The 26,865-nt window shown below is 37.1% G+C and overlaps 1 protein-coding gene across 1 annotated transcript; it reads right to left on the reverse strand.

The window, feature by feature from the left end:
- Positions 1-9,486: 9,486 nt before the first annotated feature.
- On the reverse strand, positions 9,487-14,868 carry LOC149934197 (uncharacterized). Its single transcript, XM_090153397.1, has 3 exons — positions 14,809-14,868; positions 11,099-14,725; positions 9,487-11,043 (listed from the first exon to the last, which is right to left on the reverse strand). Exons 1-3 carry the CDS (start codon positions 14,866-14,868, stop codon positions 9,487-9,489), a joined length of 5,244 nt encoding a protein of 1,747 aa, XP_090009523.1.
- Between the last annotated feature and the right edge of the window lie 11,997 nt (positions 14,869-26,865).

Raw genomic sequence — 26,865 nt, forward strand, 5'->3', positions numbered from 1 at the left:
AGATATAAATATCTCAAAATCTCACTTTAGGAGCAATACATAGTTATCAAAATGTCAATTTTCGGAAAGCCCTCGCTATAGTCTTTAACAATATAACTCTATTAAGAAAATCGAATTTGCACTTTTTTCATAGGGGTCTCAGAGTGACACCCCAAAAATATGTATTTGTATTTCGGGGTTAATTGCGAGACGAGTACTTATCGTAGACTTTTAAAAACACCGCCATTTTTGCGCAAGAGGTATTTCTAATAGGTAACAAAATTTCAAAGGTTTTCTTAAAGTAAAACGTTCAGAATAATGTTTTTGTTTTCTAAACCATATCATATTCTCTCTCTTTTTATCATAGAAATTTCCTTAAAACTTTATTATTCTTATAAGAATATGATACTAGCTATACATTTGTACATTATAATGCGATTAGAAGTTTTAGATTTCAATTTTCTAGTTAAAATGTTTCGGTTTATAAGCTTGATATTGGTTTACAGATGTCTGGGAAGTGGTTTATATCTTGATTTCGATATGTCACGGCTATTTAAATTCAACAGAAAACATAAGAAAATTAGAATTCTAGCTATATTGACTTCAATTTCCGGCCCATGGTGAAAGTGCATTTTAATATCAGAGGAGCCTTCGCAGGGGGCGTGTAGCCTCTCCGAATGCATGTGTACTTTTTACTGCTATGTAAATTGGTGGGAAAAGACTGAAATTTAAACACAGTTGTGGTTCTATAAGCGTTATATGCGTTAAAAATGAGCATTTAAGCGTTTCAAAGATTTCAACAGACCAAAATGTAGGAGGGGGCAATAACATTAGTTTCCCCTCCCAGCAAAATTCAAGGTAGGGGCATTGGCCTCCTGCGCCCCCCCCCCCTGGTTCCTACGCCCCTGAGCGTTCGTTTCACCGGTTTATTTAACTCCCATTTCTTCAAGCATATCGGACTTCATTTGGTCAAGAGATTTCATGATGTTTCTTCACCTTCAGCTCGACGAGAAATCTGAATACGGAATTTGAGCGCATATAGCCAATAACACTCTGGAGAGTGCCCTCTATCTCAATTGAAAGGTTCACGTGACGAACAATTAAAATTGGGCTCAATTCAACGTCCTTCAAGAAACCAATCAAAAACTAGTTCCGGTAAGAGAAGATAACATGGGGATAGACAAGGAGATTATAGATACTTCTCCATAAAAATCTTATCCATAAACGCCATTTTTATAGATACCAAAATTATGGAGCGATTTTTATAGACCCGTCGTATTTTAAATGGCTCCTTAACCTCGCCTTCCCCCTCCGGCGTTTTATGGAACCGTGCCGTCCCGCTTACCACCCGTCGTTTATGGATACCTACAATGACCATTCAACCCCGCTGATTTTTCAACTTTTCGCTCCAGGCCCCCCCTCTTTTTTCCAACAAAATCAAACCAATAATATTCTGGAAGAATACAGTCGACCCCCTTTTTTGTAAGAATAAGACGCCTTTAACGACGCGTGTTCAATTGTATAATATTAGATAAGTGGAATAACAAGTCTTATATTTTTTAGCATTTGCTTTAATTTTGATAATACCCCAGATTAGGTAATTGAGTAAAACAAATGAAGAACAGGTTATAAGCTTGAAGAGATGATGACAGGTTACGTCTTTCAATCAGAATGGTATAATCGCTAATTACGTTAAATGGACTGGCATAGCAACCGAATTTTCCCATGACGTCTTCAAATATATCAGTCTCCCAGTCCGAAATTGATATCCTCAAAATTTTCGCTGTCAGGATATCCGGCTACTCGCTGGACGTGAAGTTTGATTACCTCGAACATTGCCTCGATGCAGGGCCGCTCTTTATCAATTTCAGTCAAATGTTTATCCACGACGTGAATACATAAATTCATAGCTAATATGCCAGCCTCCCCTAATTGAAATTCCTCCTTTTTACCGAAACTCTTGTAAGCTAAAAGGGTGACGTTTCCTTTACTAGCCAGAATTTCATAAGTACGCCCTTCAATTTTAGCGAGTTCCAAACTGAATTTATTGTTTCAACTTCCCGCGTATGAGATTCTATCAAATACCAATTCTGGTACATCTTATTAAAAGCTATAGGTGGGAGACATATCGACGATTGGAAAGTTATATCATTAATAAAGAACACTTCCAAATCTTCTCCCCTTAAGCCAATTGACAGACAGGAATTTTTCCCTAAACGCCATCTGAAGTTAATTTTCCGCTGGAAATTGCCATTGTTTCTTTTCCCAAAATCGTGAGACATCTTTACAGTTTAAAGCCCGAATTCGAAATGATGGAAGCCCGAGAGGTCTCCCCGATCTAAATATCTTTTTTCAAAGACTCATACACCCACCCGGGGAAAAATCACGCCCGGGAAAGTTTTTTTATTATCCTTATAAAGGAATATAGTTCTAAAATATAGAACTGAAATTTCAAATAAGATGAAAAGAAATACAACTATTAGGGAGCTACTTTTTTGACCCTTCCATCCCGGATTGTATCAAAATGTATGTGAAATAAGAATGAATATTTGAATTTAAAAAAAAATTATCTGGAAAAAAGAAATAGGTTTTTAAAAATTATTTTGGAGAGTCACGATTAAAAGTAAAGCATACTTTTGATTTAGGGAGGGCCGGGTGGACATCCCGATAAAGGGGTGCTCTAAAGAAATATTATTATTATTTATTTTTCCGATTAGTTAAAAAAATCAACTTACACATCGACGACGCCGATAGACTCCCCTACCGTTGAAGGCTAACCAGTCGCTAACGATAAAAGATATTTAAAAAAATAATCGCGATATTTTTCAGAAAAAAAAAAGCTTACAGGTCGGGAAACGACCTCCTGCCGTCGGGCATCGGCCGCCCGCGCCCCACCCCGGGTACCCTCAGCCGTGGTGGACCTCCATCAGGGCTAATGATTATCATAATTTTTAAGAAATGTAAATAAAAAAATTAGAGCAAATTCGACTTACATGGTCTCCAAGACCCTCATTTTAGAATGAAGCCCGAGAATTCTAACACGCACGATCAAAAAAAAGCGAGAAGGATGACAATGGGTCAGTCGAGAGGGAAGGAGGTTCATAGGAATCACGTAGGCGACACCTGCAAATTGAAACTGCCCGAGGCAATTGACGGCGGGGGACAATACCGAGCTCTTCCGCGGGTACGAGTTAAATATCGAAAATATAGGTGAAAATAGACGTAAGAAATATAAGCTCACTGGAATTATTTAAAAACACTTTTTAAAAAAAATAAATATTCAATAATTTTACAAATATAGAAAATAAACAAGTAAAATATATATTATTAAGAAAAGAACTGCGGAGGCGAGATTGGCGGGGAGGCCATCAAGAAGGAGCGGTAAAATGTAAAAAAAAATCATTTAATTTCCAAAAAAATATTTACTTTTGTTAAAATGAAATTACGCGGGTATGACTGTAGAAGGGTCATTAAGAAATTCCGGAAGAGGGGGAGGTACAGGGAACCGTTTGTGGAAAAACAAATTGTTAGATCCTCACTTTACACCTGAAAATTATGGTTTTACCCTAGATCTGCGGCAAATGCGGTTGCCGCGAAATTCCCCGATATAACCTTGGTTTTATGGGAAGTCGCCGCATGTTGGGCATCCCAGGCGTGCCCCACTATGACCTGGTAATCGAGGGCAGCGATTAATAAAGAAGGTCAATCCCCGTTATCCATAGAAAAGAGGAGCATAGAATCGGCCATATTTTGAACAGCCTCGAACGCCCCGCGTAAGACGCTCGCGGCGGAGATAAGCGAGGCGATGTAACGGTGCTCCCCTTGCCGTACAGCGGGGAGAGGCGAAAGAATTGGTGGTGGAGACGGCGTCGAACTAAAGAAAAAATGTTTTAGGATATTTTTTTTACTTTTATCAGCTGAAATATTGTAATCAAAACGTACTCGGAGGAGGAAATCGTCACCACTTCCGGTGACGAGGGGAGGAGGAGGTTCTCACTCCAAAGAGAATAGCCCGGAGCGTGACTAGAAGGAGAATAACTTAATAAATTTATTATAATTATAAAACGAAAATATATAAATTCTTAACTCACGAAGCAAAGCTTCTAACTCCTCTCTCGAGGATGATTCCGAGGAAGAAGACACTTGACGGCTGGATAATATTTTTAAAGTTAGAATTAAATAATGAAAGGGAATAAAATTTGAAAAACTTACCAACGTTTACGTGAATTTCTAGATGACAATTTTGGATTTTACGTTTTTCTGACCATTGGTAAAATTGCGAGGTAGATATTGGGGTTATTTTAGGGGGTGGGGTCGAAACCCGGATGACCTCTACGGGCTTGACCCTTAAGGACTTTCATTGGACCCCCGCATATTCTACCGTTAGAGGTTGTTAGGGAGTCTAGACATTTTTTTCACCAAATAAACCATGCGTAGGAATAAGTTATTTTACACAATCGGGAAGTTTATGGCATAAGGATTTCTTTTATTAAAGAATGAATTTTTATAACGGACGGGGTCGGGGAATACAAAGACAGGAATGCGATTTTCTCAGCGTGAAAATCAGACGATTTTTTTCTAAAGCGTGATGGGACCTTTCTTCAAATTGATTAATTGACGTGTTTTCAAAAAACCGTGAGAAATATCTTATGTTTTTCTTTCACGCCCCTACCTTATCTGGTATAACACCCCCGGAGGGGGAGGGACTCCTAAAACCGAGACCATAAAAGGCTCGGGATCGGATTAAAAGATCCATTCGATAATTTTTCCCAAAAATATGGTACGAAATTTTTAGACGCCCTGCGAGAAATTAAGTCGGATAAGAGACCAGTAAGTCTAAATTACCTTTACGGGTTCTATTTCAATTTGGCTTCGCTAACCCGATGTGTAGATGAATTACCGCGTTTTATTCCTAATTGCCAAAAAGATCGATATTCTTGATTTCCTTAAAGTTATTCCTTTAGCCCCCCGAAAATGTAATAACCTAGAAGAATTGGAATCTTTAATTCAGAATGTCCCAGCCAAAAATAAAACCCCGGCCTTCTTAGCGGAATGCGAAAAACAACGCGAAGTTTTAAATGATTTCGGAGAAGATGATTTTGAATTTCCTTTATCTAGCCAACCAAATGATCCCCCAGTTAGCGCTAGCCCTGATAGTTCAGTGGATGCCGATTTCCCTTTCTCAAATAATTTATGGATACCCCTACCTGAAAAGAGATTAGAGGCGACTCTAAATGAGGACTCTTCCAGCTCGGATAACGAGATACAATTCCAAGAATCTTTTAACCCCTCCGAAAAAGCACGTAGTCCCGAATTAACTATTCTCACCCCTCTTATTGAAAAGGTGATAACGATTAGGAATTGCGAAACAAATACGTTTGAATGGAGAGATTTCTCCCTCCCTTCCCAATATTCCCAGCATGAAAAAACTATACTGATCAGGCCTAATCCCACGACGCCCCTTTAGAAATTACTCAACAGCAGAAGGAAAGTAAGGTCGACCCGTCAGTCCCAGGATCGAGGATTTAAGGGGTGAAATGGGGGTAAAATCGTCGAAAAGTCAATGTATTTATGTTATTTCTCGCGACGATATGTTTTTTTCGTATATTAACATATTGTGTTCAGGCTAACTTGTTCATTTATCTCCGCTTATCTCGAAAGACACTTGAACGTATATCTTATCACGTTTTATCGTACGGAATAAGTTGAAATGATGTAAAAAGTGATAACCTAGGCGGCGCGCGCGCGGATTACCCGGGAGGCGCGGTTAATTTGAATTTAAGAGTGTTTTGACGTCATAGAATATTCGTTGTTAAAGTAGCATGGAAATATTTTTTAACTTAATTTTAATATCATTGTAGTACGCTTGGCACTTGATCCTATCTCACGAGTATTTCACTGGGTGAGAGATAGCGCGCGCGTTCGTGGATTACCTGGGGCGCGGTTTTCGCGGCGCGGTTAATTTAAATGAAAACATGGATTTAAGTGTTTTAAAAAGTTACGTCATGGAATATTCGAAGTAGTTGTTAAAGTGACGAAGAATGGAAATATTTTTAAACTTCATTTTAATATCATTAGCGCGTAAGTGGTTCATGTACCCAAAATTGGACCGCAAGTTTTTTTTTCTTTTAGGTGAATCTCTATGGAAGTTTAACATTACAATAAAGCTAATAGGTCCAGTACGGTCTATTTTTGGTTACAAGACGTGTGAGGGGTTAATGAAAATAAAAAAGCTCTCGACTAGCTCATTTCAAATGGCTATACGAAAACGTTAAATTACATTCCGATGTACAAATATATATGAATATACTCTACGTTCAATACGTTTAATGCAACAAAATACAATTCCGATATTCAAATATTTAAAAATACTTAATTAATGTACTAAGTTACCTTTAAAAGAAGCTTTTGTAACAATTCCGATATGTAAATAGAGGTATAAACAAAAACGATAAAAACAACTTGCCTATATTTTAAATACGGTAATACTTGAAGCTACATCATGGGTTATTGTTGAAACGAATATCTCATTACGCATATCAACCTATATTCCTCAGGGCCGGCTTGTTCGGCGTTATCTTTATGTCGAGTGATTCAATACTTTAAAGAGATAAACGGTTATATAAGACGCGTGTGGCATTGGGTAGTGGGGTGTTTCCGGGAATTTTCCCGCATACGAGTGCGTTTACCGCATATATTTCCGTATAAGGGCGCTTTCCGTGTAGTTTTTCCGCGAATGAGCACGTTTTTCAACACACCAGCGCGTTTTCACGTAGTTTTCCGCATTTTGTGATCTTGTTTCTTGGTATGTTGATGAAAACTGAGAAAAAATTGGGATATACTGATAAAATATTACTCTGATTGACGGGAATTCTCGTCACTGCTTATCGAATGTATAACACCTTTTAAGGAAAATAAATTTTTGAGACAAGGCTGCCATCTATAGAAGCGTTTCACAGTTCATTGAAAAATCTAATTTTTTTAAATCATCATCACGTTCAGAAATGGTAAAATTTAGGTCGTCTGAAAGACCCTTCTCTCTACTACGTCACAAGAGTTTTGTTAAAGTGAATCAAATTTATTATTAACTCTATTTAATATCATTTAGTACCAAAGTAGTGCTTTAGCCAACATCACAAGCATTTATATATATATATATATATATATATATATATACCTATTGTGTAAGATGAGCCGAAAATGATACGTCAATTGTAATAATAACAACTTCAATGTGTAAATATAGGTGGAAAAATATTAGAAAAACATACATACTATTATTTTTTTTTAATTTTTGGAAATACACAACATCCACCAGTTACTTCGCAATATGACAAACTGGCTGCTCTCTTAGTCCCTAACATATCACAATTTAAACACAAATATATGCGTGGTAACGCTTTTAATACACCTGGTGGAATTCTTATACTCAGAATTCTTTTAGATTGGAAATAAACAGCTTTACGATAGATACTTCAAACAGATTGAGTATCCGTCACAGTACCATGCTAGCCCTCCGTCAGTTGGAACATGAAAAACTGAACCGTCACAATATATACAGAAGTAGCTACCAGTTATTAATAATAGTGTGATTCCGTCTTTCTTCAATTCTTCGACAGATATTGCATTCACTAGTGGTAAGTACACGCGTGGTTATAAATTCATATATAATTCTTATAATAGTTTCTAGTGAAGGCTACCAGTAATTAAGAATTAACAACATCACCAAACTTTAACATTACAACTTAATAATTATATTTAAAAATAATTTCTCAGCTAGCTTTAAAAAAAATAACTGAAAACAATCTTACTTTTGAAAAATGACTCTTTAATATCAAAAATCGTCTGTCATACTCGGAAACAATTAATTGATCACTGATGTCGTTTCTAATATTTCTTCAGCTTTTAAAGAAAAAAGAGATACTCGAGAATGGTAAAATAGTCTATATGGCAATTCAAAGTGCGTTTAAATTGAAGTGATTCTTATTTTGGATTCCACTTTCACAATGGGAAAAGTGTCTTTCTCAAATGTTGTAATTATACTAATAGATAGGATTGTAAGACCTATTTTAATCAATAAGATAGAATCGTTTAGTACTTTGCGGGTATAAAAGAGGGACTCGTTCAAATGGAAATATTTTTAAACTCCATTTTAATATCATTAGCGTGTAAGTGGTTCATGTACCCAAAATTGAACAGCAAGTTCAGATATGCAAATACATAGAAAATACTATAAACACATCTAAACTCTACTTTTAATACACAAAATACAATTCCGATATTCAAATAATTAAAAATACTCAATTAATGTACTAAGTTACGTTTAAAAGAACCTTTCGTAAACACGAATTCATCCAAATGTTAAACATAGATTCCAGATTAGATGGTGTATGTATGGTGGGTAAGACTCTTGTCAGAAAGATGAATTCTGCTTTTAATACGTTAAAATACATTTCGAATATGCAAATATAGATAGAAAAATACTACTTAAATCCCTTTTTAAATTTGATTTTCATATTTTTATAACTATATTTACATATTGAAATTGTTACACATACGTTTTACAAATTTTTATATTCTTTAACTTCTTTAATTTTTAAAAATGTAATTGCTTGACAAGTGGTGACAAAGTGGCTCAGTTGATTTGCGAGCGGGTTGGGAATATGGAAACTGTAGAGTGTACTGTAAGTCCGTTTAGTACGTTATTACGTATTTTTGTATTTTTAACATGTTTTATTTAATACAGCGATTAGGGGAAACGGCTAGAGGTACTAACGGTTTCGGGTCAAGTGGTCTTTATTGAAAACAAGTTTCTGTACTTTCCATATGAGTAATAAATAATTATTTCAAAATTTCTTCTAAAGTATGAAAAGTTTAAGTAGCCCTTCAAACTGTAAAAGGGTTTTTAAAATATATTTCTGAAAAAATCTTAAGCGGGTAACATTATCTCCACGCGGCCACGCCACGACCGGAAAATGTAGGGGGTAAAATAACTTCTTATGCCTTTGGTTATTTTACTTGACTTTGGTTCGAACGTGTTAGAAAGTAAAACTCTGGGTAAGTTAAAGATAGTTTAATGAAAAATTACATTGAGAAAATAAGCGCCGAACTTGTCTTTAGTTCTTACTACTCTCACGAGTTTCCCGTTAGCTTCTGGTTTCTATATTTTGAACTCTCCCCTTTCCTTTCTTTTTGACCGTTGCTGCTAAAATCACGTGATACAGAAATTCCTTGGTCTATTGTTGGCCTCGAGTCTCTCTTTCTAGGCCCGGGGCAATCCTCCGCATGGGTTTTCTTGGAAAGGAAAGGAGAGTCCATTTCTTCACGTTTGTCCCTTCTAACTGCGACAAAAAAATCCCCAAAAACAAGTTCGGCTAAAAACAATATTTATACAAAATAAACCCTTAAAGGGATACTAACACTTTTACGAAATCATTTAAATTTGTAGAATTTGTGAATTCCCACAAATTCCCCCCCATGAACGATAGTTCATAACGTTGGTTCTTGCTAGTGGGAATTGTTTATGTCTAGTTCCAATGGGTGCAACAAGTTGATTGATCTTCTAATTAACTTCTTGGTGGGTAACTTTAATGAGCAAGAGCGCACTTTTGAATCGCGACCCTCAAAAACTTCTTCTACTCGTGCCATTTGCCATTGTTGTCTTGGAAGGTTTGAGTCGTTGACTAGCACGATATCTCCTGGCTTTATTGAACCGCGTTTTGAGAGGTCTACTTTATGCGCGGAACTTAATAGTAAAAGGTAATCGCGTTTCCAGCGGTTCCAAAATTTGTTTAGGAGAGTTTCCTTGTATCTCCATCTTTTCGCGGCTTCCTTACTCGATATCGCGTTCGTGGGGTCGAAGTTTGAATCTGGTGGTAGGGATGTCAATCTACGTCCTACTAGGAAATGAGCGGGAGTCAGACAACAAGGCTCGCTGGCTTCGCTATAGAGATATGTCAATGGTCTTGAGTTTACTACGGCTTCGACTTCCGTAACTACCGTCCTCATTTCGTCAAAATTTAGCAACGCTTTTCCGAGCGTTTTCTTTAGCGCGGTCTTGGTCGTTTTCACTTGCCTTTCGTAAAAGCCACCCCACCAGGGTGACCTTTCGGCTATGAACTTCCAAACTATGCCCGTTTTTCCGAAAAATTCGTAGACTTCCGATTTCTTGATGTTTTTCCAAATTGTGATTAAATCACGATCGGCCTTCTTAAAACTCAAGGCATTGTCCGAGTATATAACTTTTACTAATCCTCTTCTCGAAGTAAATCTTCTTAAGGCTAAGAGAAAGGTTGTGGTCGACATTTCCGTCACTAACTCCAAATGAATGGCTCTCGTAACGCCACACGTGAATAGGCAAATGTAAGACTTATACGGGGTTTCCCCCTTTATGAACAGAGGGCCGGCAAAATCCACCCCCGTTACTTCAAAACTTGCCGCTGATGTTATTCTATCCATGGGTAGAGGGGCAGTTTCTTCCTTCAAGGCCTTCGTATTCCAAGCCTTGCACTGTAGGCAAAGGGAGAGTCTTTTCTTTACTTCTTGCCTCCCTTGCAGGATCCAAAAGGTATCTCTTACTTGCGCTAGGGTGTTGGCCAGCCCTTGATGGTATACTTTTATATGAGATTCGTCTATTACAAGATCTGTCAATCTGTGTTTCTTCGGTAGAATGATAGGATGTTTTTCCCCAAACGATAGCCGCGATTGATGTAAACGACCTCCTACTCTTAAGATTCCGGAATCATCCAAAAACGGATTTAATTGTTTAATATCCGAATCGTTCTCTAAGCTTCTTTGTTTTCTCAGTTCTTCTATTTCCTTGAAAAAAACGTCGTTCTGAGCTTCTTTTATAAAATAGTCTTTCGATAATTTTAGCTCTTCGGCAGTCAAAGGTGTCTTGATTTTGTCGTCTTTGCGGTTTCTCCAGTTAACGATTGACCGTCTGATCCAGGCGTAGACTCTTACTGGGAACTGCAAAGTGCTATAGGCTTCCAATTTCAATAATCTTTCCTTCGATTCTTCCGTTGCCAAGTTTACCGCTAGGTGAGAGCAATCTACGTAATTCTTTCTTAATTGGGCGTTGTAGTTAATTTGCTCTTCCGGTTTTAGGTTTTCTGACCGTTTTTCTGGCCATTCTTCTCTCTTTTTCGTTAACCACTTTGGGCCCTCGTACCTTTTCTCCACGAGTGAGAAGGTCGGCCGGATTGTCTTTTCCCTTGCAGTAAGTCCACGAATCCGGTTCGGTTAAAGCTTGTATGTCTTCGACTCTATGGGCAACCATTGGTTTCCATTTTCTAGAGATTCCGTGGATCCACTTGATTACCGTTTGAGAATCTGACCAAAATTGTACCTTCTCCTTTGGTACCTTAAAGTTTCGATTTACTCTCTCAGTCAGTTTGGCTCCTACTAATGCTGCCATTAACTCTAATACTGGTACGGATAACTTTTTTATAGGTGCAACTCTGGTCTTGGATGTAATAAGCAAGGTGCTTATTTTTCCTGCTTTCGAAGTAACTCTGGCGTAGACAGCTGAACCGTACGCGGCTTCGCTCACGTCACAAAAGCAATGTAACTCCTTCTCTTCGATTTCTCCTTCTGCCAAATTTGAAAGACAATGTCTTGGCGTTGAGATTAGAGTTAGATCTGGTAGTTCCGCTAGCCAACTTCTCCACGCTTTTTCTATTTCCTTGGGTAATGGCTGGTCCCATCCTTCTCTTTGCAACCATAATTCTTGGAACATGATCTTGACTCTAATTGAAAACGGAGACAATAGACCGAGGGGGTCGAATATTCTAGCTGCCGACCTCAGCAAGCTTCTTTTTGTGTTTTCAAATTCCGGAATACTTTTTATTAGTGAATCAACTTGGAAATTAAAAGTATCTTCCTTGTCGTTCCAAACAACGCCTAATACTCGTTGACTTTTTGTACCGCTTTTCAGAATTACCTTCTCAGTACTAGGTTCGGGCTCCCATCCAGTTTCTCGAATTTTTTCTCTGACAAATTTCGAACTCGTTCTCCACTTTCTTAGTTTCATTGAGGCCTTTTCCATGATTTCTTTCGCTTCTACGGCAATTTGGAAAGCTAATGTCTCGTCATCCGCTCCACTCGTTAAATCGTCTACAAACATGTCGTTGCTAAGAACTTGACACGTTTCGTGAAACTTTTCCTCAAACCCTTTTACGTGAAACTTGATCGTCGCCGCTAGGTGGAAAGGGCTCGACGTCACTCCGAACATGACTCTGGTCATTCTGTACGTGATCGGTTTTACGCTTGGTTGTGGAATGAAAGGATTTGAATTCCATAGAAAACGAGTGGCATCCCTGTCTTCCGGCGCTACTGTGATTTGCAGAAAAGCTTGCTCAATGTCTGCCGTTAAAGCGACTTTTTTCATTCGAAATTTTAGTAGAATTTCGAAAAGGTCTGGAATTAAATTGGGGCCTGGCAATAAAACCTCGTTCAAGGACAAGGATTTTCCTTCGTGCGACGAAGCGTCGAACACTACTCTTAGTTTGGTAGTTTCTCTTTCTGGGTTAAGCACCGGTTGGTGTGGAATGTAATACACCGGCTCCTTGTTCTCTCGATCGCCTTCCGCTACCCTTTCTATAATTCCTCTTTTTTCATAATCTTCGATCACGGTTTTGTACTTGTCGAAAAGATCGTAATCTTTGCGAAATCTTTTGCAAAGTCCTTTTAATCGCCTTTTAGCCATGTTTATATTACTTCCTAGTCTCGTTTTTTCTTCCGTCCATGGCAATTTGACTTGATAACGGCCATCTTCTAAATTTACGCTGTTTTCAAATAATTTTATGGCTTCCTTTTCGTTCTCGTTCATGGTCTTTTCTTTGGTCTCGACAATTCCAAGAGATTCTATCTCCCAAAACGCCTTTAAGCTTTCTCCTATCGCGTCATCTCGCGAGTTTTCCATGATTAAGTTAATCGAGCTCGCGGGCTCCTCCGCATCTATCGTCATGAGTAGGCAGGAGGCCGAGCTGGGACCTTGCACTACCCAGCCAAAAAGGCTTTCCATCGCTACTAAGGAATCGCTTAATCTTTTGGTTCTTGTGGTTAATATTTTCCAATAATAATCGGAACCGATTAAAAGTCCGAGTTCCGCCTCGGTTGGGTACCTTTCTTTTACGTCTTCCGCTAAGTTCATCTTATTTTCTTTAAAATATTCCATTATTTCTTTACTTGGAACTTGGATATTTGCGGCGCTGATTTCCGGCGTCTCTACAGTTTCTATCTCTATTGACTGTTCGTCGTGGATGCTCTTTACGCTTAGTCGTACTCTTCTAGTAAGGGCTGAGGTGGGTTTAGTCGGCCCGAAAGGGAAATAATTGAAGGTCATCTCCCCTATTACGGGCAGCGCTAGTTTCTCGGACAGGTCTTTTCTTATAAACGTCCGTTGGCTTCCCCCGTCGATCAAACACCTCGCGACGGAGTTTTTATCTCTTCCTTTCAAGAGTACCGTAGCGGTTTGCAGTAGAATCCGGCCCGGGGGGCTCGCCCGATTGGGGTTTTCGCTCTGTACAACTGTGTTGTTCGCGGAATCTTCGATTCCCTCCTCGCCCCTTTTATTTTCCTCTCTTTCTCTAGTTTCACACATTGCCGTGTGGTGGCGTCTCTGGCAGTATTTGCACGTTATTTTCGAGTTGCATCTTCTAGACATGTGGTCCTCTTTCAGGCATCGAAAACATCTTCTCTTTTTCTTAAGGATTTCTAACTTATCCACTATCTTAGATTTGCAATTTTCGGCGCTGTGAGGCGCTTCGCAAAAAGTACAGCTTATCTCTACTACGTTACTTAGCATAGCACTTGATGAAAATGGCTTTTTTCTTTGGTTATTTGACTCTCTATAATTATTTCTTTCTGGTGGTTTGTTTTGATAATCTTTTGAGCGCTCTCTACTACAACCTTGTTCACTTCTATCATTTAATTTCGTAAACGCTTGGGCTCTCTCTTGACTCTCTACTTCCTTCCTTATAAATTCCAATAAATCGTGAACCTTCAGTTGACTCGTCTTGTCTAATTTTCGGCTGTACTCTAGAGCTAAATCGTACGGTATCATCTTAGTAATGATGTGATGCAGGAAACCTCCCTCTGTCGTTTTTCCCAACGATTCTAAGCTTCTAACCTCCACTATACACAGATCGTAGAACGCGCGCAAAGCCGCTAAATCTCCCTTTCGACGAACTGGGTTCAAGCCTATTATATTGTTCATATGGGCGTTTACGATAAGATCATCGCTTCCGAATCTTTCCTTTAATATCGTGATTGCCTTATCGTAATTCGTCTCTGTTAAGGCTAATCCGTCTACCGCCGTCAATGCCGCTCCTCCCAAATAAGACTTTAAATAATTGTATTTATCTACCTTTGTCAATGTGCAATTTTGATGAATTGAAACTTCGTATTGATTCCAAAAATTCTGCCATTTACTGGGGTTGCCGTTATACTTTTCTAAGTTTATCCGAGGTAGTTTCACAGTCAGCTGTGGCGTGGGTCCTGCTTGGTTTAAAGGAATTGACTGTAATGGCGTGACTGGTCGCTTATTCTGGTTGGAATTCGGCGTAGAAACTCCTTGAGTCGTGATGGCTTCTAAGGCACTTTCCGCTTCATCTCGGCAGTCGTTGATGTTGTCCTCGTACGTTTGGACGCTGACTAGTTCTTCGTCCAAATCAGCTACGGGCGTTAACTCTTCTATTTTTTCGTCAACACCTTTTAATTCCGCCTCTCTGGTTGCTAGATGCTGGAGATTTTTTTTTCAACGTCTCTTTTCACTACAACTGTCTTTTGAAGATCTTCTTTCAGCTTATTTATGTATCGGGTTACATTCGCTCTCTTCACTGTTCTTGTCTTTTTCAGACGTTCTAATTCTTCTTCGGGCGTCATTTCTCTAAACTTTTCTTACTCTTTCTCTAAATATAAACTAATTTTCACTAATTAATTTACTAATCTAACAGTCCCGGGTTTCGGCACCATAAAATAACTTCTTATGCCTTTGGTTATTTTACTTGACTTTGGTTCGAACGTGTTAGAAAGTAAAACTCTGGGTAAGTTAAAGATAGTTTAATGAAAAATTACATTGAGAAAATAAGCGCCGAACTTGTCTTTAGTTCTTACTACTCTCACGAGTTTCCCGTTAGCTTCTGGTTTCTATATTTTGAACTCTCCCCTTTCCTTTCTTTTTGACCGTTGCTGCTAAAATCACGTGATACAGAAATTCCTTGGTCTATTGTTGGCCTCGAGTCTCTCTTTCTAGGCCCGGGGCAATCCTCCGCATGGGTTTTCTTGGAAAGGAAAGGAGAGTCCATTTCTTCACGTTTGTCCCTTCTAACTGCGACAAAAAAATCCCCAAAAACAAGTTCGGCTAAAAACAATATTTATACAAAATAAACCCTTAAAGGGATACTAACACTTTTACGAAATCTTTTAATTTGTAGAATTTGTGAATTCCCACAAAGGGCGCTACCCGCGTCTCAACGTCTGACTTTATCATCTGGCAGCTCCATACTGGGCTATTTGACCGTCAAAATGACCAAATACACGTATATTTGTACATTTCCTCGACTATATGACCGAAAAATTGATTTAATCATAAACCAAAAAACTTTGCAATTTTAAAAATTACTAAGAAAAAACTTGATAAAAATGTTTTTAGTCTATGATTAAATATATCCTTAATAATTTGAAAAATAAATATATATTTTTTATTATTGCATAATAAATATAGACCAACTAAAATTAATAATTCTTAACTAATTAAAAAAATTGATACATAATAATGTAATGTACTAATTTAATTTAATAACTGAAATTATTAGTGGCTTAATAGTTTTTTCATAATTTTTAGCTAGCGTTATATTGGTTTTTGTATTTGTGTGTGTATTGACAATATAATAACCAAAACATGCATATAAATGTAACATTTATTTTACATTAAGTATTTATGCATTTGTACTTTACACAATACCTGAATTTGAAATTATATTAGAATAAAGAGTAAAACATTTGTTCAGAGTCGGCTTGATTAATAAAGAAAATAACATAGACGTATTCAATAAAGTGAAATATTATTTTATTACGCTGTTTACAAAATACTTTTAAAACAATATTTATTTATTTCTAAAATTGCAGATTTCGCGGTACTAATGCTCGTTCCACCTAAAGAGAGTTATGTTTAAATAAAGATACACTGAACTAGGTCGTACCTAGGTACCCATATCTCACCAATATATATTCTTGCAAAGAATGCATTTTCCGGCGGATTTCTTCTAGGTTAACTTCATATTCGAATATTAATAGAACGGATCTATCCCTGAGTTAGGAATGAACTATAGTCGCATCGGGATGGTTGGTTAACGCTATACATATCAACCCACGCACATCAGGTAAGGGAAATTCAGTCCAGTGCTCTTCGTTTTGCCGTTCGGACTCCTCAAATGTTAAAGAATATCTAAGGGCGTACATAGGTATAGAAGCGGACGTCATTTTAGGATAATTACAGTTTATGGTTCTGAATGAAAGAAATAATGAATTTACTCTACCCCGCATATCCTTTTATTATAATTTCAAGAACTCCTATCTATTCATACTTCAGCTTAAGATTTTTTCAGAAATATATTTTAAAAACCCTTTTACAGTTTGAAGTGCTACTTAAACTTTTCATACTTTAGAAGAAATTTTAAAATAATTATTTATTACTCTTATGGAAAGTACAGAAACGTGTTTTCAATAAAGACCACTTGACCCGAAACCTTTAGTACCTCTAGCCGTTTCCCCTAATCGCTGTATTAAATAAAACATGTTAAAAATACAAAAATACGTAATAACGTACTAAACGGACTTACAGTACACTCTACAGTTTCCATATTCCCAACCCGCTCGCAAATCAACTGAGCCACTTTGTCACCACTTGTCAAGCAATTACATTTTTAAAAATTAAAGAAGTTAAAGAATATAAAAATTTGTAAAACGTATGTGTAACAATTTCAATATGTAAATATAGGTATAAAAATATGAAAATCAAATTTAAAAAGGGATTTAAGTAGTATTTTTCTATCTATATTTGCATATTCGAAATGTATTTTAACGTATTAAAAGCAGAATTCATCTTTCTGACAAGAGTCTTACCCACCATACATACACCATCTAATCTGGAATCTATGTTTAACATTTGGATGAATTCGTGTTTACGAAAGGTTCTTTTAAACGTAACTTAGTACATTAATTGAGTATTTTTAATTATTTGAATATCGGAATTGTATTTTGTTGTATTAAAAGTAGAGTTTAGATGTGTTTATAGTATTTTCTATGTATTTGCATATCTGAACTTGCTGTTCAATTTTGGGTACATGAACCACTTACACGCTAATGATATTAAAATGGAGTTTAAAAATATTTCCATTTGAACGAGTCCCTCTTTTATACCCGCAAAGTACTAAACGATTCTATCTTATTGATTAAAATAGGTCTTACCATCCTATCTATTAGTATAATTACAACATTTGAGAAAGACACTTTTCCCATTGTGAAAGTGGAATCCAAAATAAGAATAAACGCACTTTGAATTGCAATATAGACTATTTTACCATTCTCGAGTATCTCTTTTTTCTTTAAAAGCTGAAGAAATATTAGAAACGACATCAGTGATCAATTAATTGTTTCCGAGTATGACAGACGATTTTTGATATTAAAGAGTCATTTTTCAAAAGTAAGATTGTTTTCAGTTATTTTTTTTTAAAGCTAGCTGAGAAATTATTTTTAAATATAATTATTAAGTTGTAATGTTAAAGTTTGGTGATGTTGTTAATTCTTAATTACTGGTAGCCTTCACTAGAACTATTATAAGAATTATTTATGAATTTATAACCACGCGTGTATTTACCACTAGTGAATGCAATATCTGTCGAAGAATTGAAGAAAGACGGAATCACACTATTATTAATAACTGGTAGCTACTTCTGTATATATTGTGACGGTTCAGTTTTTCATGTTCCAACTGACGGAGGGCTAGCATGGTACTGTGACGGATACTCAATCTGTTTGAAGTATCTATCGTAAAGCTGTTTATTTCCAATCTAAAAGTATTCTGAGTATAAGAATTCCACCAGGTGTATTAAAAGCGTTACCACGCATATATTTGTGTTTAAATTGTGATATGTTAGGGACTAAGAGAGCAGCCAGTTTGTCATATTGCGAAGTAACTGGTGGATGTTGTGTATTTCCAAAAATTAAAAAAAAATAATAGTATGTATGTTTTTCTAGTATTTTTCCACCTATATTTGCCTATTAAAATCTATTTTAACGTATTGAACGGATTTCAATACATTATTAACTTATTCCATACGCTACTTTAAAGACATGTTTATCGTATTTTTACCTATATTTACACATTGAAGTTGTTATTATTACAATTGACATATCATTTTCGGCTCATCTTACACAATTATATATATATAAATGCTTGTGATGTTGGCTAAAGCACTACTTTGGTACTAAATGATATTAAATAGAGTTAATAATAAATTTGATTCACTTTAACAAAACTCTTGTGACGTAGTAGAGAGAAGGGTCTTTCAGACGACCTAAATTTTAGCATTTCTGAACGAGATGATGATTTTAAAAATTAGATTTTTCAATGAACTGTGATGGCAGCCTTGTCTCAAAAATTTATTTTCCTTAAAAGGTGTTATACATTCGATAAGCAGTGACGAGAATTCCCGTCAATCAGAGTAATATTTTATCAGTATATCCCAATTTTTTCTCAGTTTTCATCAACATACCAAGAAACAAGATCCCGCTGGTGTGTTGAAAAACGTGCTCATTCGCGGAAAAACTACGCGGAAAGCGCCCTTATACGGAAATATATGCGGTAAACGCACTCGTATGCGGGAAAATTCCCGGAAAAACCCCCACTAAACAATGCCACACGCGTCTTATATAACCGTTTATCTCTTTAAAGTATTGAATCACTCGACATAAAGATAAGCAGACATAAAGATAACGCCGAACAAGCCGGCCCTGAGGAATATAGGTTGATATGCGTAATGAGATATTCGTTTCAACAATAACCCATGATGTAGCTTCAAGTATTACCGTATTTAAAATATAGGCAAGTTGTTTTTATCGTTTTTTTATACCTATATTTACATATTGGAATTGTTACAAAAGCTTCTTTTAAACGTAACTTTGTACATTAATTAAGTATTTTTAAATATTTGAATATCGGAATTGTATTTTGTAGCATTAAACGTATTGAACGTAGAGTATATTCATATATATTTGTACATCGGAATGTAATTTAACGTTTTCGTATAGCTATTTGAAATGAGCTAGTCGAGAGCTTTTTTATTTTCATTAACCCCTCACACGTCTTGTAACCAAAAATAGACCAAAACGGACCGAAAGTACCCTAAAAGCGACCAAAGTCACCATTACTGGCCCTATGTACCCTATTGCGGACCATAAGTACTGGACCTATTAGCTTTATTGTAATGTTAAACTTCCATAGAGATTCACCTAAAAGAAAAAAAACTTGCGGTCCAATTTTGGGTACAGGAACCACTTACGCGCTAATGATATTAAAATGAAGTTTAAAAATATTTCCATTCTTCGTCACTTTAACAACTACTTCGAATATTCCATGACGTAACTTTTTAAAACACTTAAATCCATGTTTTCATTTAAATTAACCGCGCCCCAGGTAATCCACGAACGCGCGCGCTATCTCTCACCCAGTGAAATACTCGTGAGATAGGTTCAAGTGCCAAGCGTACTACAATGATATTAAAATTAAGTTAAAAATATTTCCATGCTACTTTAACAACGAATATTCCATGACGTCAAAACACTCTTAAATTCAAATTAACCGCGCCTCCCGGGTAATCCGCGCGCGCGCCGCCTAGGTTATCACTTTTTACATCATTTCAACTTATTCCGTACGATAAAACGTGATAAGATATACGTTCAAGTGTCTTTCGAGATAAGCGGAGATAATTGAACAGTTGGCCTGAACAAAATATGTTGATATACGAAAAAACAATTCGACGATTTTTCCCCCATTTCACCCCTTAAATCCTGGATCCTCGATCCTGGGACCGACGGGTCGACCTTACTTTCCTTCTACTCTCAACTCTCCCCGAAAAAAAACCCGGAATGAGGAGACTTTAGCCTCCCCTCTCAATTTTCACGATATGAAAAAACTTTTCCAATTAATCACGAACCCGAAACTTATACCGGCGGACATTCGCTAGACCTCGAAAAACTTCCGACTGAAAATAATATCCCGATTTCTCCCGCGCATGATAGACCACCAAAGACCTCCTTATTAGCCGATATAATTTGGAAACTTTAGGTACTAGCCTTATGTAAGCGAACATTAATATGAACAATGAAAAAACGGGACCCCCTGACCTAGCCTCGATTTCCCCTGAAAATAAGTCAGACAAAATAGACTCGCTTAATGACGCTTTAATTTTACCTGCCGAGGAAGAAACCTGGTTTTTCGCCATCCCTTTAAATGAAATGTCTAAAGTTACAGCTGAAATTTCCTCAGCGAGCCCTGGGAATTCCGAGACCCGCGGGGCATCTATAGCGGCCGACTCTACACCGCCAGTGACCTTGGCGCGCGAAGAGAGGAGAGCCTCTCTCTCACCTCCCGCGAATATTGAAACGCTACTGCCATCTAGCGCTTTTAAGCGGCCGGCCTCTTTCCTAAATATAGGAGCAGTCTCGCCATCTAGCGGGAATGATATGAACTTTTTTTAACCAGAAAATTAAGAGTAGACTTTTAAATCCGGAATTAAGGGCTTCTAATGCCTTCCTCGATTTGAATATTACGCCTGAATTTCAGGGGGGTTCAACCGTTAATAACTTAGTAGTTCCTTCTAGAAAAAGGAGGTCTTTTTCTCAACTTCTCCCCGTTAATAACGCGGTCCCTGAAGCGGTTTTCGGAGAAGATTCATCCAGACCCGGAACATTCCCGCAAACCAATACGTCTTTTCTTAGAGACGTTTTTACCCGCTTCGATCCCTCTAGTCACTCGTCTACCCCTTCAAACCGGAAGAACCCGGAAACGTTTCTCGATCAACCGGGACCTTCCCGCAAAATATTGAAATGGAGTAGTAGTGACAGTTAAAATTATATTTAGTCCTTCGAATGGTTTTCGATCGAAGCCGATTCTCCGCTAGCTTCCCCCCTTCCCTCGGACGTTGAAGAGGATAAAGACGGACCCCCTGAAAATCCAGTCGCGCCGCCTCAGCCATTTCCGCTTGATGAACTAGAGATCGATTAGCTACCTCAGCCATTCCCGCTTCAAGTAGAAGGTAATCAACCAGAAGTCGTCCAACCCGTTCAACCAGTTCAACCCGAAGTCATCCAACCTGTTCAAGTCGAAGTAATCCAACCAGTCCAACCCGAAGTCGCCCAAGCGGAAGTCATTCAACCATTTCCATTAGTTGAACCGGAAATCATCCAACCAGTTCAAGTCATCCAGGCTCCGCCTCCTCCTCCTCCTCCCTTTCAACAAGACGGCCAAAGTTTACAACTAGAACTCCCCGCGCATTTCGAGATAATTCAAGACGGGACAACAGAATATCCGCTTTTTAATCTAGTCGGGAGATACGTCGTCGTGCGCTTTCTCGGTGACGTCAAACTCGGGATAACTCAATTCGTGACATTCATCTTCGATCAAGTACGTCACGATGAACAAGTCCAAATATTTTGTACGTCCGAAGTCTTTCCCGCCCGTGTCCTTGAAATTTCTTTCCGGCAGAAATCACAGCTCGAACCCGGGAGTGTTTTGAATTTACTCGATGGCGAGATATATCTCCACAAGCGTGATGATTTTTGGAACTCCCCAATTTTATTCACGATAAACGTGGTAAGATTACTAAATGGAGGTTCCCTCCGTCGACGTGGACTTAAAAGACATATCGACTATATCCGCGACAAAAGAAGTTTCATCTCGATTCAAAATAAAGATTCTCTCTGCCTCCCCAGTGCCTTAATTATAGCTATTGCCCATTTAAAAAAAACGCGGAAACCCGATAACAAGGAATATTTTCAGGAGTATAAGGGAATACACCCAAAATCTTACTTTTGGAAATACAAATTCACGGAACACATTTGAGCTATAAGTTCACCATTCAGTGAGAGTGAAGATGAATACTCCATAAAGGTAACGAGTCAAAATAGACTGTGATCAAACATATTGTCTTCCTACCTCTGTAAAAGACACATTAAAAAATAGAATTAAAATCATTAAAAAAATCAAACAGTTTTTTAATAAAATACTTACTCTTATTATCAGCGATACAAGAGATAACTATGTTATAATCTTTAACGTTTGTGTAGAATGCATAATGGTGACATATTCCAAACTATCGAGTAATGGCGTCGTACAAAATAAACTACAAACTGGGCTACCAGATATTTTAAAAGGACTTTAGCGCGGCCAACTTAGATCAGCCTTTTCGCAGTAATTGGCTGTGATTGTAGAAAAAATTAATCAAATAAAATAATGGAAATAAAAATTAAGAAAATAGTTTAAAAAATAGAAAAATTTTTAACAGATAAAATTAATTGAATAATTAAGTAGTTTTGATTTATCACGTAATGTCATAAATTCACGTTAAATAAACTCGTAAATTTAAATAATAATATTCATAATAAAATTAATATTTTGTGGTTCATTAATCATTTTCAGCTCAATTACAAATACAGGTGAAAGAAATTGAAAATAATTGCTGATAAACGCACCTCTATATAGCATTGATGGACGAAACATTTCGGACGAATAGTAGAGATCCATGCGACGTCGATTGGGCTGAATATCGGATGTCGCGAAATTGATACTACGAGGACTAAAATGGGACTTCCGTTATTCGTCCCGTAGGACGAATTTTGGACGGGACCAAGCTGGGCTCTATGGACCATGCTGGGACATCCCAGGGACGATTTGTGTTTGCTGGGCTGTCACTTTTTACCTCGAAAACGATTATTTGATAGTCCGAAAGAATAAATTGAAAATGGACTAGGCTAGTGAAGGCCCCGCATTCGCGTTTCGACACGCAGGCCTCGACGCGTAATTCTTCCGCTTTATCTCGGATCTTGCCTTCGTCCGTAAGACATCCCAAAATCCAGGGTTGACGTCGGTTGGACGTTAAAGGACGACCAAATGTCCGGTTTGTCTAGAGCCGTAGTACGTCCCGGGGACGAGTTTTCTGACGTCCAACGGCGATTACGGCGGTCGTCCCCAGGATGTCTTTCTATAAAACCTAGATAAGTCTTTGGGCCTTTAATTTGGTTCAATCATGGCTCAATAGGGATGGAACTAGGACGTTCATTGGATATCGTATTCTGAACAAATAATTTAAAAAGCCAAACTTGATATTAAAATTTATTTAAAACATTAAAATACAAGATAATGGAAAAAATCCAGCAACAAGTGTACACTTTGATTGTAATAACACGAACTCTGCATAAAAATTAAGAATATAAATTTATTATATAAGGTTATTAAATTTTTACGATAAGTTTTCGAAAGTTGGAAACTTAAGTATTAGCAGTTAACATATAAATTACAAAACTTATATAGTTATTTAATTTTTATATAACAAAATAAATTTCGAACTAAACTATTAAAAAATTAAATAACCTTCCTTATACAAATGTAAAAAATCAATAAAATTAATTTTTAAATCAGAAGCAAAATAAAACTAAGCCATTTAATACTATTCCTTAAAAAAAATTAAGACTATCGGATGAAAAATGTACTCTAGAAATTGCTGTTTCTCGAAGCTTAATTTTAAAATCTATCCAAATCTTACTTTCGGAATTACAATTTAACTATATAAAATATAACAGTATGAAATAAAGCTTTAGGCGAACCATTCAGTGAGAGTAATGAATAATTAACTTAAAAAGTTAAATTGAAACATGTACAGGTCCAAAATGAACTTTAAAAACTGCGAACCTCCCGGAGATTTCACCGCAAATCTTACTTTTGGAATAACAAATTCAATATATAAAATATAACAGTATGAAATAAAGCTTTAGGCGCACCATTCAGTGAGAGTAATGAATAATAAACTTAAAAAGTTAAATTGAAACATGTACAGGTCCAAAATGAACTTTAACAAGTTGGCAAGCCAAAATATACCTCTCCTCGGTAGAATTGTCCCTAGTGGTATTAATTTCTCGAGATAACCCTTAAAGATATATCTCCGCAATTTAGAGTTATTTGTTAAAAATATTAACCCATTTCTATCCCGCGCGGTATAAAATTTTAATTATAATTAAAATAATTGAGACGAAACGACCAATTTTAATTTATTCAGAATATCATAAGTTAAGTAGTTACAACAGTAAGTTAGACGTACTATAACAATGCACAATTGAATTAAACCCTTTTACAGAACAAGTTTATCAGTTAAATATAATACGAAGCAAATTTTAATGAAAGAAATATCTACAGAGGCTTTTTGGAATTACTCGCTTACGAAATACTTGCCGCATCTTTAACGCTCATTTTATTTCAACACTCGCCCTTGATGAAGATACCGTAGATATCTGGTAGTGGACGACTCGTTCACTTCCTGTTGACGTTGTGACGCATACCACATGAAAAAGATCAATGCCGTCCAATTTCCAATATCATATAATGACTCGCACACCCAAGAAATCATTGACTGCGTTAGAAATCGTAGATATCCAAATATCCACACCAAATGTATTTACAAGAAGCAAAAACCTTACCATCAACAAAGCACAGAGAGCCACTTGACTAACCGCCACCTCTTAAAGCAATTAACGTTAAATTATCTCCTTTGAATTAACAGAACTATATATAGGTCGTTAAGAAAGTGGACCACCCACAGGGTCTACCCTTTAACCCTCTAATCTCGGCTGACTGCGCTAAAACAAGATTTAACCTTTAAAAAATACCAGATTAGGCCTTCATAAATTCATTAATAAAAAAAGACTTTATTACCTATTATGCTTACGATGCCTGTCTTAATTTCAGTGAATCTAAGCAGCTATCGGTGGTTCTGTGGTAGAGCGCTCGACTGCCAAGCCGAATGGTCTGGGTTCGAAACCTGGGTGGCGCATTTGTTTTTAATCAATAGAGAAACGCTAAATTAGAATTTCTTCGATGCGATAATTTCAATTTCAATTCTATTTCAATTAAACCAAAATTTCGTACTCTATTAAATACGCTTCCGATAAAGCTGAAGGTCTAATTTTCAATTAGGCGTAACAAGTGTCGGTGGTTCTGTGGTAGAACGTCCGCCTGTCAATCAGGAGGTCTCGGGTTCAAATCCCGCCCGATGCGATCGCAAATTGATACTAAGACGAATACCGTGTACAACTGGTGGAAACCCTGCCATTGGACGTTGAGAGGTAGCATTACACTCAGCACTCGGTCCGTCCCAAAGTCATTAAGAAGAAGTTGGAGAGAAAACGCCCATATAAACACAACAGACTCAACATGCACAACCATCAGAACACAAACACAACAAATTCAACACTCACAACCTACGCATAAACATTACAAAAACGTAATACACAAAACCGTCACGACGGTGAGCGAAAAAACACCATCCAAACCAAAACGCAAATGCATCCGTTAACGCTCACCGTCACACGGTGGTTTTGCCAACCCTTTGAGAAACTGCGTACGCAGTGATTACACTTTGCACCGAAAATGCGAACGCGTTCGCAGTCCTGACAGACAGACAGACCCACCCACAGACCCACCCACAGACCCACCCACAGACCCACAGACAGACACGGTCGTTGTATAACCCCTCCTAGGGGACTTTGTCCCCTCGGAGAGGTAAAAACAGCGAACCTTCCGTAACGTTCGGAGAATACACTGCAAATCTTACTTTAGGAATTACAAATTCAATATATAAAATATAACAGTATGAAATAAAGCTTTAGGCGAACCGTTCGGTGAGAGTAATGAATAATAAACTTAAAAAGTTAAATTGAAATATGTACAGGTCCAAATTGAACTTTAAAAACAGCGAACCTTCCCTAGCTTTCGGAAAATACACCTAAAATCTTACTTTTGGAAATACAAATTCACTAAACTATTCACGGAACACATTTCAGCTAAAAGTCCACCATTCAGTGAGAGTAAAGATGAATACTCCATAAAGGTAAAGAGTCAAAATAGACTTTGATCAAACATATTGTCTTCCTACCTCTGTAAAAGACAAATTAAAATAAATCGAATTAAAGTCATTAAAAAAATCAAACAGTTTTTTAATAAAATACTTACTCTTATGATATATTATCAGCGATACTAGAGATTACTATGTTATTATCTTTAACGTTAGTGTAGAACACATTATGGACTTTATGGTGACCTATTCCAAACCATGGCCAACTTCGCGCGCTCACTACGCTCGCACCAGGCGGCCTACCCAAAAGATCAAAAATAGCGAAATTCGTTCTTTGCCGCTACGGAGGCGCTGGAGCCACCTCCGGACCTAACTATTAGCATAGAATCGAATGGAACGATTATGGTTTTTCGTTACTTTAAGGAATTTATTGAAAACTATTCGATATATTCGTCGATGTCAGAGGTAGAGTAAACCTTTTTCCATGATTTACAACCCTTTTCAAAATTTTCTAATTCATTTTTCCCGCCGAGATCGGGAAGTCGTAAGACAATATTATTGTTAGACTGAACTAAATACAATTTTTATTTATTTAAATTAAATTTAATGAAAAATAACCGAAGTCCAAAAACAATATCCCCGAAATTAGATACGTGATATCTTGAAGGTTCCCCGAGTATTTACTGAACGAAAATGTTCTATGGAAATATAGCATTTAAATGAGAGTTAGAAATTTAGAATCTTGCATTAAATAAAT

This window comes from Leiobunum rupestre, chromosome 7 (assembly GCF_980474605.1).
Source record: "Leiobunum rupestre chromosome 7, qqLeiRupe1.1.hap1, whole genome shotgun sequence".
Taxonomy (NCBI): domain Eukaryota; kingdom Metazoa; phylum Arthropoda; class Arachnida; order Opiliones; family Sclerosomatidae; genus Leiobunum; species Leiobunum rupestre.

Excerpts from the sequence above, each read along its gene's own strand:
- LOC149934197 (XM_090153397.1), bottom strand. The coding sequence starts at position 14,868 with ATGACGCCCGAAGAAGAATTAGAACGTCTGAAAAAGACAAGAACAGTG. Across the intron at positions 14,726-14,808 it reads GAACAGTGAAGAGAGCGAAT|CATCTAGCAACCAGAGAGGC; the intron begins GTAACCCGATAC and ends AAAAATCTCCAG. Across the intron at positions 11,044-11,098 it reads GAAGAATGGCCAGAAAAACG|AATTACGTAGATTGCTCTCA; the intron begins GTCAGAAAACCT and ends CAATTAAGAAAG.